We start from the raw sequence: 18,346 nt of genomic DNA on the forward strand, positions 1-18,346 counted from the left end.
TAGAGAAGTTATTAAATGATTGTGGTAAAATATGTATTCTATATTACATTTAAGAGTCAGGTGCTCCAGGAACACATTCCTAGCGCTCCTGACCTAACCTGGAAGATAGATAGAGAAGGTATTTTCTAGGAGGTACTCTGGGACCCACATTTTGAGGGATTAACAGGAATTTGGCAGAAGAGAAGAAGTGGATCTTGAGAAGGGTGGGAAGGACAGGACAGAACATCCGCTTGGAATAGAGGAGAGATTGAGAAGCAAATAAGCAGATGCACGCAGAGAGATGTCTTTTCAAGAAAATACAGGTATTGCAATAGTATTCAAGACTGGTGGAGTGGTGATAAATAAGTCTGACCCATTCGAGAGGGATCAGACAATGGTAACTGTGACTGTCATGCCCTTAAGATTTGGGCTGGGGGAGATGTTGAAAGCTTTGACACCAAGGAGTAGATGTTTCTATTATGATTATTCTAAAGGAACTACACAAGTAGATTTGATTTCAGAAAAGGAAAGAGAAAAAACAACTCTATCATCGTTGATGTCTGGAGAATGGGACGGAGGAAGGGGAAAATAACACAGACAGAAGGGATGGTGGCAGAAAGGATGGTGAAGGAGACACAGACCACAAAAATAGTACAGTAGGACGTAGAGGAGTTGAGTGGATGGATGTGTGTCGGTAAGCAAGGGAGACAAATAGCATATGGAAAGCTCTATGATGAGGGATAGAAGAGAGGAAGGAGGGAGCCCGGATGAAGAGTATAGAGTTCCCTATTTTAAGGGCCTGTGGGCCATCTAAGGGGTCCTGGTGGCTTGGTGGGTAAACATCTGCTGATAACCAAAATCTTGATCATTTGAATCCACCAGCCACTCCACAGGAAAGCTATGTAGCAGTCGGCTTCCACAGTTAGTCTTAAAAATCCTGTAGAGTAGTTCTACTTGGTCAACAGCAATGGGTTGTTTTTCTTTGTCTGTTCCTTCTATGTGGAGATGTCCAATAGATTTAAATATATAGAACTAGTAATCAGGAAAAAGAGTTGAACAGGAAATGGAGATTTGCAGTAAAAAGACTATGAGTGGGTATTGTAACCATCGCTATAGATGACCACCATCCAGAGATAAATTGCAGCGAAAGGAAAATTAACTAGTTGCAGGCACATTATCCTCTACCCCCTGCTATTTCTCTGTATGAAAGCTTTATAATGATCTCTACTATTTCCTCACTAGGATGAGATTTATTCCATTGTCCAACCTATACATTTGATTTTTTTAAAAACCATTGAATGCATTGCAATCTAACACACTACTGCAGTAGAAACAAAAGAGAAAATGCCATGTTTCTGCTTTTACACAGCTATCCTATGAAGAAGTCTTTAAACAGTTTAAAAGGACTTCAGAGGATATTGACACCGAGCCTCTCTTTTATAAATGAAAATCAAAGGAAGTGGAACCAACGGTTGTTCAAGTGGGTTGGTCACCTCACACCACTGTTCTTGCTACTGAGAGAGAACCCAAGTTACTTATCTTTTAAGAAGTCAGGGAGAGAGAAATGTTTTAGCATTTTCTTGGCTTTCTTCATTGTCTCCTTTCTCTCTATCCCCATTATCAATTCTTTCCTTGGGTGAGAAATTAAGCTATGAAAATGTTCCCGTTTCCTCCCACCTCCGTTTTGTGTAGGATTTCTTTGTAGAAGGATGCCGAACATGTTTCAAACCATCCTCCTCCTTCTCAGGAGGATGATGGGACAGACCTCAGTAAGCCCTCTCTGCCCCAGGACCCCTGGCTTTATTTATGCTCAGGATTCAGAATGGAAGGAAAGTCATGTAAAATGATCTGATCGCCTTGACTGTGGACAGCAAGCCAAAGTGTCTTAATAGGGTTTACTTTTTATTTTCAGCAGCACGTGTTTCATTCATTTTCACGAGACCTTGCAAAGGTTGGTCTTGAATCAGAGAGAGTCGTTCTGTGGGAAGGCTTGAGAAAATGCTGCCCCTCTTACCCCGCTTTAAGGGATGACTCCTGGCAAATGACATGTTCACGGCGCTAGTAAACGTCTTGCGAAGGAAATGACAGACACTCATAAACTAGCAAGATCGTGATAGATTTATTGATAGAGATCTGCTCTTTGAAGCCACCAAAACAAGACCACCAAAAATCTTTCCCAAAGAAGTTGTCCCTCTTCCCCCCACCCCCGTCTTACAAATCGTCTGCAGGTGGATTCATGAAGACAGACGACATTTCTCAAAGTCTATGAGGCATGCAGGGTGTGTAGGATGTGTCACTAGCCACAAAAATCAAACAAATGCTCTGTATAATTCTCAGAAAAGGGGGTCAAGCCCATTTCAGCTCAATCCACAGAATGAAGGCTCTATACTAGGCTCGGTACTTGGGGCCCAAGGGGTGGGCGTGGGGAACGGTTTTTAGATATAGTTTCTAACCTTCAAGTAAAAATTAGCCATCAAGTTTTACACTCTCCTTCAGCTCTTTAAGGCATCTGGAGGAATATTGCCAGGATGGGGTTCCCACCAGTTGGCTTGTGCTGACCCCATGATTGTATCAAGTTGAAGGTCTTCTGCATGGGCGCTGGAAGGAAATGAACCTATTGGTAGCTCTGCTGAGTCAATTCAGCTTACAGAACTTTTTAATCTTAACCAATTTCCCATCTTCTCTCCCCACCTCGTGCTTTTCTCCCCCACCCCCATTCCTCTGTCCTTAGTAGACATTCAAACACAACTGGAAAAATGGGACGATGTTAAGTTTCACAGAGACCAGAATAGCAAGGCACTTCCCATGGCCGAGAGAAAGTCCTGCTCTTCAAGAACTGGATCCAAAGAGCTCTTATGGTGAGCCATTGTGACGTGACACAATATCCATTGATGTCTCAGCTTCGTTTCTGGATTTTTCCCTTTATGTCCTGAGATAGCTGATGAGTACGGTCAGTCAGTTCAGATGCCTGGCGTCATGTATGACCCCTTCTATAGCAGAGGTAATCATCATGGAAGAGTTGATGTCAACTAACGGTGGCCCAGTGTGGGTCAGAGGAAATTGGATTCTATAAGGCTTGCAGTGGCTGATTTTTTTTCAGTTCTTAAGTTTTGTTACGTTTTTGGTTTTTGTTGTGTGGGGTTTTTTTTAAGTTAAACACTGTGCTTTCTTTGCCTCTGAGCAAACTTCAGCCTCCCAACCTTAGGGTTAACAGCCACGCCAGTTAACATTTCCAACACCCAAAGATTTCAAGGTGGCTTCTACAAATGGTAAATTAGTTCATCTGAATTGCTAAAAATTTAGACAATAAAAATTTGGGAAGGCTCAAGATTCAACATGATGATTGTCGAATATGGAACTGAATATGTAACATATTCTGAATACGTAACTGAGCTATCAATAAAAGTGGGTGCATGTGTGTGTTGATGGTATGTGTGCTGTTAGGTACCACAAGTCGGTTCCCACTCATAGCGTCCCTGCATACAACAGAAAGAAACATTGACCCCAGGTCTCACATCACCTTCACAATCGTTCAAAACCATCACTGCAGCCACTGTATCAATCCATCTTGCAGGGACTCTTCTCTTTCTCTGCCCCTCTACTTTACCGAGCATGGGGTCCTTTTCTCAAGGACCAACCCCTCCTACATGTTCAAAGTACATGAGATGCAGTCTCACTATCCTGGCTTCTTCCAAGACAGAGTTGTTTGTTCTTTTGGCACGTCTATAATACTTTCAGTGTTCTATGCCAGCACCAAAATTCAAATGCATTGATTCAACTTTGTCTTCTTTATTCAATGTCCAGCTTTTCCACGCTTCTGAGGCAATTGAAAAGACCATGTCGTAGAGCAACTGCACCCTAGTCCTCAAAATCGCATCCTTGCTTTTCAATACTTGGAAGAGGACTTGTGCAGCAGATTTGCCCAATGCAATGTGCCTTTTGATTTCTTGACTGCTGCTTCCATGAGCATTGATTGTGGATCCAAGCAAGAGAAAAATTTTTGACAATTTTAATATTGTCTTTGTTAATCACAATGTTGTTTATTGGTCCAGTTGTGAGGATATTTGTTTTCTTTATATTAAGTTGTAATACATATTGAAATCTGAAATCCTTTTTGGGGGAGGATATAGCTTTTTTTCCCCAAAAAAACTGTTTTATACAAGCAGAATTATACAATTACTACTACAATCAGTTTCTAAATATTTGCTTTCTTCTTGAACTCTTTGACATAATCTCTCCACTATCCCCACCCCCACCCCACACTCTTCCACTTATTCTACTTGCTGTTTCCATAGGCTCATTAATCCTGGGTTTCATTTACTGAAAAACATATAACAAAAATTCAAGAGGGCTATCCCCAATGACAAACTACACCAGCTCGTTGAAGCATTTCAATTGGTGTCCCGATGCATGTGTATAGTCCATGTCATATCACACGGGTGATACTAAAATTAGCTGTTTCCAGTTTCACAGATAACCTTTTATGCCTGTGTCATCATCTCATGCCAGATCATGCAAATATTAAGGAAAACTAAGGGACGCTCGTGAAGAAAGCTGGCCCCTCAGTTATACCGGTGTGTTCAAGGCTTCCTAGTGGGGAGCAGTTATCAGACTCTCTTGTGCTCACACCTTCTTGTGACATTTCACTTCCCGTGCCCTCCCAGGTCCTCAGAGCATCGCTCGCAGCCCGAGCTCAGTGGTGGCAAAAGCGCCCTCAACTCAGAGTCGACTTCGGGGTTGGAACCAGTGACTCCAGCACAGGTAACACGACGAACTCTTCAATGAGCTCCTCTCCTAAATAAGCAATACCTGTCGCAAGTCATTTGCTTTACATTGTGCACGAAAGCTTTGGAATATGTTTTCCTATGTTTTCTATTTCATGCGTTCTCTTACACAGTCTCTAGCTCGATGTTTAAAATAGCTGATGATGTCTATACATTTGGCTGGAAAACGTGTTAAGGAATTCACGGTGCACTTAGCACTTTTCCTTGTCCTGCCGTTCACTGTTCCGTTATCTTGCAATACATGATCTGTTCCACGCCAGCATTAGCACTGTTTTTGTAACAGAACACAAAGAAGAGCCAATTACGTCTTGAGTGTTCATTCACATCTATGCCCTGTGGGAAAAGGTACTACACATAGGGAACCTGACTGTCACATTACAATAACCTGGATGCTGAGGAATAGATCAGTATACTATTAGTTGTAATGATAATAAGAACTGCTGTTTACGAGTGCCCACTAAGTGTCATTTTACTCCGTGCTTTTCATAGCTTACAGCTAACACTCAAATAACCTTATGAAATATTATTTTCCTCATTTAAAATCGTGTCAGCCAAGTCAGACTCTCAACTATGGGGAAAATGGCCTGTCGGTAACCAGTGATCTCATTTAGTTAAGACTGTTTCAAGGAGAAAGAAAGTCTGTCTCCATTTTTTTATTCCCAAGAATACTTTCTAAGGGTAAAGACTTGATCTAAAATCGTGAAGGTCTTGTCAGAAGTGAGCGTCCAGTTACAGCCTCAGAAACTCGCCAGGCAGTTCTACCCCATCCTACAAGGTCCCTATGAGTTGGCATTGACCCAGTGGCAGTGGGCTTTTGTGTGTATATTTATATTCTACATCAAGAATTCATTTTTAATTTATAATCACATACATTAAATAGTATATTGTACATTATATTTATTCTCCATACAGCAAATATAATTTAGGGCAACGATTTATGGAATTTTGTGTGTCTATATATTCCTGGTGTTTCACAAGGGGTATCCACATGATGATTTATTTTACACTCGAGTTTTAGATAAATTATTTTTCAAGTTACACTTCTACCTGCTGTACTCCCCACACAAATCATGCAAATCATCAAGGTAACTGTTTGCCAAAACTCTTCATGTCCCATTGATTATTATACATCGGTATGTCCATATTACACTAAATGAGAATGTGCTTATAGGAAAAAAAGAAGATACTTTAATACTGTAATATGTTTACTTCTTTTCATATACTTGCAGAACATTTTGCTAAGTAAGTCATTAATTATTTTTAATTTAGGAATAACACAATCTTGAAATTGCCAGAGGTTTATGGATGTGGTCTGTGACTAGGTCGTAGATGTTAGGTGCTGTGAGTCAGCTCCAATTCATAGCTACCCTTTGTACAACAGAACAGAACACTGCCCGGTCCTGTGCCAGCCTCACAATTGTTCTTATGTTTGAGCCCCTTGTTGCAGCCACCCTATCAATCCATCTGTGACTGTGGAAGGATCCAAACTAAACTTTATCTAATCAAATTTATGTCTTGTTAAACTGGTTACTCTAGACGGTATACAACTACCCCATATTTTGAAGATTACCTATGAATAAAATGAGTATAAAAACAAAAACTGTAAACATAGGGAGTTTACAGCCCAGCTAAAGAAAGACTACATTTTTCTTAATCATTTTATTGGGGGCTCATACAAATCTTATCACAATCCATACATACATCAATTGTATAAAGGACATTTGTACATTCGTTACCCTCATCATTCTCAAAACATTTGCTCTCCACATAAGCCCCTGGAATCAGCTTCTCAATTTATCCCCTCCCTCCCCGCTCCCCCCTCCTCTTGAACCCTTGATAATTTATCAATTATTATTTTGTCATATCTTACACTGTCAGACGTCTCCCTTCCCCACTTTTCTGTTGTCCATCCCCCAGGGAGGGGGTTATATGTAGATTCTTGTAATCTGTTCCCCCTTTCTACCCCACCCTCCCTCCACCCTCCCGGTATTGTCACTCTCACCACTGGTCCTGAAGGGATCATCTGTCCTGGATTCTCTGTGTTTCCAGTTCCTATCTGTACAGTGTACATGCTCTGGTCTAGCTGGATTTGTAAGGTAGAATTGGGATCATGATAGTACAGGGGGAGGAAGCATTTAGGAACTAGAGGAGAGCTGTATGTTTCATCGTTGTTACACTGCACCCTGACTGGCTCATCTCCTCCCCCTAACCCTTCTGTAAGGGGATGTCCAGTTGCCTATAGATGGGCTTTGGGTCTCCACTCCACACTCCCCCTCATTCACAATGATATGATTTTTTGTTCTTTGATGCCTGATACCTCATCCCTTCGAAACCTTATGATCACACAGGCAGGTGTGCTTCTTCCATGTGGGCTTTGTTGCTTCTGAGCTAGATGGCTGCTTGTTTACCTTCAAGCCTTTAAGACCCCAGACGCTATATCTTTTGATAGCCGGGCACCATCAGCTTTCTTCACCACATTTGCTTATGCACCCATTTGTCTTCAGTGATTGTATTGGGGAGGTGAGCACACAATGATATGATTTTTTTGTTCTTTGATGCCTGATAACTGATCCCTTTGGCACCTCGTGATCACACAGGCTGGTATGCTTCTTCCATGTGGGCTTTGTTGCCTCTGAGCTAGATGGCCGCTTGTTCACCTTCAAGTCTTTAAGACCCTAGACACTGTATCTTTTGATAGCCAGACTCTATCAGCTTTCTTCACCACTTTCTTTTTTTTTTTTTTTTGTAACTAGCGAATACACTTTATACTTTTTTTTTTATTAATCAATTTATTGGAGCTCATATAATTCATCACAATACAAGACACCAACAGTGAAGAAGTAGAACCCAAACCATTGTCATTAAATCAGTTCGGATTCATAGGGGATCCAAGGCTATAAACCTGTATGGAAGCAAATAACCTCAAGGTTTTTCCTGAAGGAGTGGCTGGTGGGTTTGAACTGCTTACCTTCTGGTTTCCAACCCAACACTTACCAACAATGCCATCAGAGTTCAAAGATATCTAGACATCTCTCTAGGCCACCAATAGCACCACCTTGATTTACAACTTGTCCTCTACAAGAGAGGGATGGACATTACCACTGAACTCTACTGAGAGGAACAAGTCAACAAACTTCCTAAACACATACCTCTGCAGTTCCCTGAATTGTAAATTTAGCATGAAAGTGAGTTTTCTTCCCTGTTGCTCATTCCAAAAGTATCTGTTCAAAAGCAAATTTATAGTACTTACTAGAGAAGCATTTCTTTATAAATTTGTGGGAGTTTTAGAATCAGGTTAAGTAACCTGTAATGTTTTGTAAACTGGAATTTTTGCAACAATTTGATGTAGCGCACAATAACATGTTTCAGGTGGGCTATTGTGTGCGAGCGAGGGGAGGATGATCAGCTGCGGTCCTGGGTTGCCATGGAGACCCACTGCATTGATCTGATTATTCCAATGACTGCTGCGCTCCTGCTGGTTGTCTGATTTCTTCCCACACACTGTCCTGCCGATTACTCAACTAAGTGCCTGATTTTAAGCAAACATGATGTGCTTTGGGAAATTCATGAGAGTCTCAATATTGTCTTCCAAAACATAGGTAAAAGTGTGCTATTAGAGATGGCTGTCTAGAATCTTAAGGACTCTTTTAGAGGATGACCAATGATGTATAAAGCATTTACCCCATAATTTAATTGTTTGTTTTTTCTAAAGCACTGGTTGTTCATTTATCAAGATTTACCTGATCTCATGAAATTTATCATTTCTTTTTTTTTTTTATTCCAGCCTATGATCAAATTGGGAAATTTTCACCAATTCAAGGTTCAATATATCTAAAATAGCCAGGTCAGTCAGCTGGAGAAGCAAGACAGTTGATCTATTGGTAGTAAAAGACTGTTGTGTCTACTGCACAGTGCAACACCACATTGCTGTGTGCCATCTAGTTAATTCTAACTCAACTATGCTTTATGAAAAGTCGAACTGCCTTATAGGATTTTCTAGGCTGTAATCTTTATGGGAATGCATTTCCAAGTATTTTCTCCCACAGAGTGGCTGGTGGATTTCTGTTAGCAGCCTAACCATTGCACCACTGTATGACCCTTTATGTAGGTAAAATAAACCCTGGTGACTCCATGGATTAAGTATGGGTCGGCTAATGGAAAAGCTGGCCATGGCACTTCAAACCCACAAGACAAAGTTGAGATTGTCTGTTTCCATAAAAATTTACAGCATCCAAAACCCAATGGGATCATTTCTATACTGCCCTGGAGAGGCTATGTGAGTCATAATTGGCAGTGCATATGTGTTTGGGGGACATAAAGAAGGTAAATTTTCAGTTTTTAAACAAATTGCCATCAAATCGATTCCAATTCATAGCAACCCTATTTAAGGTTTCTCAGACTATATATATGGATTACAATTTAATGTAAAGAAAAAAGTATCATCACAATTGGACCAAGAGGTGGCATCATGAAAAAGAGAAAAGATCGAGGTTGTCAAGAATCTTGCTTGGATCCACAGTCAATGCTCCATGGAAGCATCAGTCAAGCTATTAAATAAGAAATATAAATTAAAACAACAATGAGATAGCACCTGAAAAACAGAAAATAGTAAATTCTGGAAAGTGTAGATTTGAATGTTCATACAATATTGGTGGGATTGCAGAATTGTATAACCACTATAAAAAATATCATGGTCCTTCTTTAAAAAGTGCAAATACAAATACCTTAGACGCCTGTTATCTATACCCTAAGGAGATGAAGGACACATACAAACAGATATATGCACCCTACATCACTGCAGCAATTTCTATAATAACAAAAAGATGGAAACAATCAAAAACCCTGTCTGTGGAGGAATGGATAAAACGAAACTCTGGTCCATCCATCCAATGAAATATTATACCTCCTTCTAAAACAATGACGAGTCTGTCAAATGCCTCATGACATGGACAACATCAGAGGACATTATGCTCAGCAATGTTAGTCAATCTTATAAAGCTACATATCTCATGACACTATTATTTTAATGGGAACAATGGATTTCACACCAAAGGAAGAGATTTTGGGGAGTATGATGGAGAGGTGGGGGGATGGAGGGAGAGGGAGAAGGTGGTAAGGAAGGAAGGTGAGTAAGAAAAGAAAAAAGAAGAAAGAACCACACACCCAAGGGGTTCCCTGGGAAACTACGACTATTTTGATGTGATGGGCTATGCAAGGACACATAGTGTTTTTCTTTGTATGTGTTATGTGCTACAAATGAAAAGAAAAGAATAATCATATAAAATGAAAGCGAGCAATGGGAGAGGAGCGCCACAGCCTTTAAAACCCTCCAGATTCCTTACCGATCACACCTAACCCCCGGTCAGAATGGTTAGAAAAGGAAGAAAAGGAAAGATGAACGGACTTGAATTCTTTTGTGACATACGAGCTAGTTCATTTATTTACTTTAACTTATAGACTTGGAATCCCACAGGAGCAGGTCTACCTGCCCGACAGGGTAGCTATAAATCAGCATTGACTCAATTACAGTGAGTTTGACTTTTTATGCTATTTAGGGAGCTCTGGTGGCACTGTGGGCTAAGCATTGGGCTGCAAATGGCAAGGTTGGCAGTTCAAACCCACCAGCAGAGAAAGAAGAGGCTGTTTCCATTAAGATGAACACTCTAGGAAACCCTAAGGAGCACGTTTACTCCTTTCGGGGTTGCTGTGAGTTGGAATCAGCTCAATGGCAGTGGGTTTGGTTTAAGCAGGTAGGTATTGCAGGAGGCGGAGTGGAACGGTGGCTAAGCCCTTGGCTGCTAGTCAAAAGGTCATGGTTCGAACCCACCAACCACTCAGAAAGCTGAGGCAGCCAACAAGATGTGGCAGTCTGCTCCAGAAAGATTTCTGGAAATGAAATGAAGTCAGCATTTCAACTCTGCCCTACAGGGTCACCATGAGTCAGAAGCAACTCAATGGCAGTGAGTTGGGGTATGCCTTGTATCCATACCAGACCTTCATCTGAAGAAGAGCTGTGCTTTGTTCATGGAAAACAAGGATACTTGGAAGGAATTTGAGCTTCCTTTTTAGAACCCCCGAGACCAGATGCAACTCTCCCCCTCCCCAACAGTTTTATTGGCATGTAATTTACATATCATACAATTCAATAGTTCAATAATTCAATCATTCTTATTGCCATCAGGAAAACATAAGTGGCCCTCGGTCTCATAGCTAGTTTTTGATGAAAGGAGATCTCTGCTAGCAGTTCACCACGTTCTGAGTTATACTAGAGGCTTGTTGCTTGGGAGAACAGGGGTACTTTCACCCCGATCTAAGTCCTAGATTGGTCATCTCCAGGCCTGGCTTTAAGAGACTTCTTTGTGACAGAAGAGATTTCCTCTCTTCTCTGCAATATACACTAGACATTTCCCCCAGGATAATAAGTTTATTATATACAGTGTATTTTATAGTTTATTCTATACAGCGTATTTATAGTTCACAACTTTAAGATCAAGAAACTATCATGTAGTTTTGTTCTTGTTTTTTAACCATCAGGTTACCTGCCATAATGGAATCAAGTGTAATGCAATCACTTTCCATCATGGAATCCAGTGTAATCAATCAGTGGAGGTCATACCGTGTAAGGTAGACTCTAAACTGAATCAGCCTCCTGGGGTGGGAGGAGGAAAGGAGATTGATGACATCATTCTACTTGAGTCACCTTTGGTGTTCAGCAATGTAATTTCAAACAATTTAATGTTTAGAGTAGCTCTCAATATATTAAAATCTCCTTATATGTTTGGAGAAATAAAAGAGAGTGAGATCAAAGGATACATTGCATTGGGTGACTCTGTCTGCCGCATAGGGCTTCTTTAAAGTCGGACAGCAAAGATGTTACTTTGAAGACTAAATGGCACCTGACCCAAGCCATGGTATTTCCGGTCACCTCATATGCGTGCGGAAAATGGAACATTGACTACGGATGACTGAAGAATTTATGCTGTTGAATTATGATTCTGGTGAAGAATATTGAAAGTACCAAAAGACTGCCAAACGAACAAGCAAACCTGTCTTGGAAAAAGTACAGCCAGAGTGCATCTTAGAAGCAAGGATGGAGAGACTTCATCTCATGTATTTGAACGTGTTGTTAGGAGCGATCCGCCCTGGAAAACAGCATCATGCTTGATAGACGGGCAGAGAAAAAGAAACCCCTTGACACAATGGCCGCAAGGATGAACTTGGACATAACGGTCATTGTGAGGGTTGCACAGGCCCAGGCAGTGTTACTTTCTCTTGTACACAGAGTTGCTGTGAGTCTGAACCAATGCAACAGCACCTAACAACAACAACAACAACAATGACAATAACAACATATCATTATGGGAGCAGAGGGCCGCATCTTTCTCCCGAGGAATGGTTGATGGGTTTGAACCACCAACCTTGCAGTTAGCCACCTAATGCTTATCCCACAGTGCCACGGTTGTTAAGTGCCACAGGGCTCCTTAAATTTAAACAAGGTGGTATAAAATTTCAACTGAAAACTAACTTGCAATCTTTCCAATAAACAATGTTAGCCACCAAAACATGTGACAGCCCCACTGTCTCCCTAAAGAGTTCACAGGAAAATCAAGGGACTGCTTTCTTCTCCTAAGGCAACACTCATCTTTGTCTGAAATAACGCCATAGATGAGGATTCACTTGCAAGCCTTGTTTAAAAAAACGTATTTCGGGTTCACAAAGAGAACGGACGCTCGCAATGTAAACAATTCTTCTGTGGCTCCTTTTCTTCTCAAGCTTGGGAAAGAGGAAAACATCTTCCAGTCTCTTTCGATGGTGGTTTGAATAGAGAGCTAATCAGAGTGGCAGGTTGTAATAAGTTCTGCTCTCGCCGTGGAATTCAGAACAAGGTTACTTGACACTTACAAAAGCTGTGCGATTACTATTTCCTAAGAGTTCATTGCTAACAGGGAAAAAAAATCATGCAATCTGAAAATTTTGAAAGCGTTTGAAGAATTGAAGAAAAACACAGAAAGTAATGATATAAAATGGGCATATTTTTTTCCCATAAAGGGAGTAAGATCCTGATGGTGAGGCAACGGGAAACGAATCAAGCTTCTTCGGGAAACATGGCTCAGGCGTTGGCTTTCCCAGTTTGGGGGCTGGCAGGGAAACTCAAGACCAGGTCCTGCCCACCTGAGTTGGGCTGCAGGTAGCAGCAGCCTCTTCAAGCACTCGGTCACAACCACAGAGCTCCCTGGTGTTGCTGGCATTGGCACATCAAACGCTGACTTTCACAAAGTCCTAATTCCATCCGCACGGTCATATCACAACCCAGCATAATTTTAAATGTGAGCTATAAATTCAAGTGTGCTTTCTATATGTTTTTTAAATAATATAAAAGGGAACGCCTGCCAATAGTTTTCAGGTATTACATATAAGATGAAATTGTACTTCTTATATTGGACTTCCATTGCTTACAACAAACTTGGAAGGTAATAATCCCCCATTTCACAGAGGAAAATAATGCATCTTTAGGGACAGAAGCAATGTTCCCAAAGAGACACAGTGAAGGAGAGGTGGAAGAATTCAGATCATACTCACTGTGTTAGTCTGGGTAGACTAAAGAAACAAATCCATGAACAAGCATATGTGTATAAGAAAGAGGTTTATATACAACAGCAATTGAACCTGGAGAAAACATCCCAGTCCAGATCAAGTCCATAAGTCCAATATTAGCCCATATGTCCCATATCAATCTATAAAGTCCTCTTCAGACTCATGAAACACATGTAATGAAGCCAAATGCAGGATGATCACAAGCCAGAGTAGAAAGTCTTTGGGTCCAGTAGCATTGTGGCATCTCAGTGCTGGCAGGGGTCTCTTTGTGGCTTCTCCAGCTTCTGAGGTCTGGTTGCATCCATGTGGCTTGTCTTCTGCAATGTCTCCCAGCAAGTGACAGAGAGAGAGAAGTGTCTTCCGCCTCCAAGGAGGAAGTACCAGATTTCCCAGAATTCTCAGGGGAAGGCCATGCCCACACAGAAGTCTCATTGCCTATCTCCAGATTGACAGCCTAGACACCACCCCTACACTTTTAATCCTCAAATTGACACCAGATTGGGTGACTGCCACATTCACTAGCTTCTCTAGGTTCTCTAGGTTCGAGCTCTCTCACACACACCACCTCCTATCAGCCACATCATGCTTAGCCACCCGAGACAAATAAATAGACAACCCGTCTACTTTCCTTCTCACTGGAAGCCTGGATTATGACTCGATCTTACAGGTCAAGAAATTGTCTGAAATAAAGTAGGATGGTCATCTGGTCTGAGCCCCCTCCTACTTTTGTGCTTCCTTTTCCTGAAATTGATACCCAAACCCTCAATGAATCAGGTGCTTCAGTCATCTGATCTAGATGACCCAATTCATCTTCGTTTACCACTAAACAGAAGTACTTGAAAAGCAAATACTTGCTTATAGTTGCTAGAAGGTATTTTTCTTTTCTGCAATTAAATAGATTTCTTTTCAAGAAACAGTTACCATTTGCTGTCAATTCAACTCATGGCAACCCTCTGTGTGTTAGAGGTTGTGTTCTATAGGGTTTTTAACGGTTGGGTTTTTTTCAGAATAAGTGGATGACCAGGCCTTTCTTGCAAGGCACCTGTTGGTGAGCTTGAACCTCCAACCTTTGGTTAGCTCCTGAGCTCATTTACAATTTACCCCATCCAGGGTTTGAAAGAACAGTGCACTTTTAGCATCTGTTTTGGTGGGAGCTCTCTAGCAATCATACCCAGAGAAAATGTCTGAGAAGCTATAAATGATCCTCATGGTGATTAGCCAACAAGTTATACTAGGATTACCACAATCATTTTCAAGTCATAGTTTTGATCTAAATTATTATTTTAAATAAAAAAAACAAAGCACACTATGATTTTTTATGTTCTTAAATTCTTTCTTCTCTCTATCTAACAGTGGTTATTCAGAACAATCAACATTCAGAGAAACTAAAAGCTTTCTACTTTGGAGAGTGGAAACCCCTTAAAGCCAATTTACTGAAGCCAATTAAAATACTGTATTTAAGAACAATGCCTAGAGGTTGCTGATGCGGTGGAGCATTTTACAAAAGATCTAAACATCTTCTAATTGACCAAATCCTCAGTCGTATCATGAGCACCTTCCTACCTCAGGGACCCATCTCCTGGCACTGTATTAGACAGCGTCCTGTTGCGACTCACTGTCTAGTCCCTCAGAAAGAGTGTTCTTTCTGCCTCCTCTGTTCTCAGTCTGGAAACTCTGCTGACACCTGTTCATCCTGGGTGACCCTGCCGCTATTTGAAATCGCTGTGGCACAGCTCCCAGCATAGTAGCAACCATGCTAGGTCAAACTGGCAGACAAGCAGTGAATAATGTCATTAGAATGTTTTAAACGTGCCTTGGCTGGAAAGAAGGCTGACGTTTAGTGTGTGTTATCATCGCTCTTTTCTTCTCAGGCCTTTTCACAGCAGGGCCGGGCATGCTGTCCAGCTGCGGATCATTCAGAACCTTTAGTTGCTGACTAATCGCAGCTGGAGAACGGCCTCTGTTTACATTCAGTATTTACCTATATTCCATAGTGTTTATCATTTGCTTCTTTGGGCAAAATGGGTGTTTTTGTAATGTGAGTAGATAACACTTAGTTGAAACCGAAGTCCTTTCTAATGATGTGGAAAATGGTGCGTACATAAACAGTAATTGTACTATCAAAATAGAATTTCATTTGCACAGGAAGATTCTATTTGCTCTTACGCTTTTAAAAGGTAGAGAGGATACGAACTGTAAGCTGAGCATCCTGAGAGAGAGATTTTTCTTCTCCCTCCTGATATATGGTGACCTTTGGGTCCTGTGATTCATAACTCAGTGGGGCCATGAAACACTGATGAAAGGGAAGCAGTGACAGTAATGGAAGCCTGTTAGGTCAAGCTTCGCGGGAAAGGCAGATCATATTTCATTGGTAAAAATGGCCGCCTTTCAAGGCAGTGCCTTGGATCAAAAATAGTATCGCTTTCTCCTCCTCCCCTGATGCCATTCATGAGTCATTTGGGGCTTCATTGTATTTCTGCACAGTTTATTTCTTACCAGGCCTTTATGTCTTTAAATTTTGTGTTTTATTCCAACCAGAGGATGGCAGACCTGGTTCAGAGAAGCAAAGGACTGAAGAACAGACATTTGTGTAGTCCATTGGGAAAGAAATGACCCAAAAATAGCTTGCCCTGTTAGGTACAAGATGGGTTTATTTGCTACCATACAATAAGATTATATCACCGTTAGAGGTCACTTCTCGACCCTTTTATAACATCCTAACAATTTATCCATCTTGACATGATTGCGAACCATGTGTGCCTTTGTATCTGTTAACCAAACAGATTGGATCCAAAGAGTGTCAATGAGGGCTGTAGTGCGCTGAATGACAACCCACTGCCATGAAGTTGATTCTGACTCCCGGTGAACTTATAGGACAGGATAGAACAGTTCCTGTGGGTTTCTGAGACTGTAATTCTTTAAGGGAGTAGAAAGCCTCATCTTTCACCCATAGTTTGGCTGGTAGCTTTGAACTTCTGACCTCAAGATGAACAGTCCAGTGTGTGATGGTCCCCCAAAAGTATGTTCCTGCCCTAATTCCTGGAACATATTAATATAACCTTATAGACAAAAAAATGAATGTTACTTTATATGGCAAAACTGTGATTGAATTAGGAATCTTGAAAGAAGCTGTTTAATCCGGTTTGTCCAAGTGGACCTGAAGGGGAGCCCTGTGTTTCCGTATAAGAGAGGCAGTGGGAGTGTGAAAGAGTAGGGGAGGCAATGTGACCATGGAGGCAGACGTGGGAGGGATGCAACCACATCCGCAAGGCAAGGAAAGCCTGAAGCCGCCAAAAGCTGCAAGAGGTGAACCTTTGTCCCTAAAGTGCTCAGAAGCCTTTGGGACAATGTAAGTGGTGAAAGCACTAGGTGCGTCAAGGCCACTCAGACAGTCCTGGGGATCCATCTCTTAAAAAATTCTGCAAAGCAGTTTGCTGATACACATGTGGTTGCCATGAGATGGAATCTGCTTGGCAGCCACTGGTCCTAGAACCTGGGCCTGCTGACACCTTGATTTCAGACTCCTGGCTCCCCAAATTGTGAGGGCATTCATTTCTGTTGTTTTAAGCCACCTACTTTGTAACAATTTGACATGGCAGCCGTTGAAGACCAGATCAAGCAGATGTAACAGAAAATGCTGTCGCGTAATATCCAGAAACCAAGCCATCTCTTTTTGCCTTTTTCACATTGAGGGGCACAAATTTTTTTTTAAACAGTCTTACCAGATTCCTAAGTCGTCTCCTATAGATGATTGGGAAGCTGTTCTCTGCGACATTTGCTGAGTTCTTATTGAAAACTCACAAGCCTAAGAAATAGCGCTCTGAAACTAGCACCCTGGAAGATAACATTCTGGTAGAAATCCCATGGTAAGAGGGTGGCTGTGTGAGATGATCTCTGTCCCTGGGCTCTGCCCCTGCTGAAATCGCTACAGGGAATGAATCATGGCAGGGCAGCAGAGACAGCTTTGCCCAAACGTGCTGACAGGTGGTGAAGTAACAGACACAGCACCCAGGCATTGGGGGCTCTTTTTTCCCACTCAGAGACACCGTGTCATTTATGAACCTTTTCGTTTTATCTCTCTGGTGAGGAACAGGGAGCCTAAGAAGGTCACCTAAAGCAGCCCTCCTCCAGCACAGCCCCATTAACTCTCCCATCAGATGGAAATCGTGGGCACTGAAGACGTCGTTGCCAGAAATAGGGTCGTGTGGACTGAGAAATGCAATGTGCATGCATTAGGAACCAAAACAAAGGCATATACTATAGTCTCGAGCAAAATTAGAAGTAAAGAGGGAGAATTAGCCGCTAATATGTATGTCACCAACCAACTTAGCAGTGGCTCTGCACCATCGAGTCTATTCTGACTCATAATGACCCTCTGGAACAGCGGAGAACTTCCCCTAGAGTTGGCTGTATGTATTCTGTACAGGAGCAGATCACCAGCTGCTGGCTGGGTTTGAACCACTGACCATTTGGTTAAAACCCCTGACCCTTTGAGTAGCAGCAGTACACTGGAGTGGGCCAATGACACCATCTGTGCTGACGAGTTGCAAATAGAGAGCCTCGCCAGCAAAGCCAAGGACTTGGTCGGAACCAATACGAGTGTTCTGCAGGATCAGCGGCGAAAAGAAGAACTGAGAGAATCTGAAAAAAAAAAAAAAGAGAGAGAGAGAGAATTGAAGGCAACACTTTGGTCTCAAGAAAATTTAATCTGTGATACAAGAATCCAAAAGAAGCTACAAGCAAAACTAAGGACAAGTGGCACTCAGCACACAGTAGAAACCATAAGATCACTGGAAAGGCATCAATCAGAAAGGAGATACAGCCGCCAAGGGCAGCGGCACTTAGACAGGCGTCCTCTCCCACCTGGATTTCACAGCTGAGCACTCACCCAGCGGCCTAATCAATCCTCTTTATGCCTGAAACCAAACCAAACTCATTGTCATCCGTTCAATTCCAACTCATAGCAGCCCTATAGGGTAGAATTGCAC

General features: G+C 41.8%; 1 protein-coding gene across 7 annotated transcripts in view; it reads left to right on the forward strand.

Moving 5' to 3' along the window:
* Nucleotides 1-18,346, forward strand: part of PEX5L (peroxisomal biogenesis factor 5 like) — a 290,701-nt gene that overhangs the window by 192,547 nt on the left and 79,808 nt on the right. For 4 of the 7 annotated variants that reach the window (XM_045295110.1, XM_045295111.1, XM_045295105.1 and 1 more), the window contains 2 exons: nt 2,711-2,837; nt 4,644-4,740. In XM_045295110.1, coding sequence (XP_045151045.1) covers nt 2,711-2,837; nt 4,644-4,740 — 224 coding nt within the window. The remainder of the gene's footprint in view (nt 1-2,710; nt 2,838-4,643; nt 4,741-18,346) is intronic. The other 3 variants (XM_045295107.1, XM_045295106.1, XM_045295109.1) reach the window with 1 other exon arrangement.

The sequence above is a fragment of the Echinops telfairi genome, unplaced genomic scaffold, assembly GCF_000313985.2.
Source record: "Echinops telfairi isolate 266 unplaced genomic scaffold, ASM31398v2 ScPeMD7_4225;HRSCAF=4972, whole genome shotgun sequence".
NCBI lineage: Eukaryota > Metazoa > Chordata > Mammalia > Afrosoricida > Tenrecidae > Echinops > Echinops telfairi.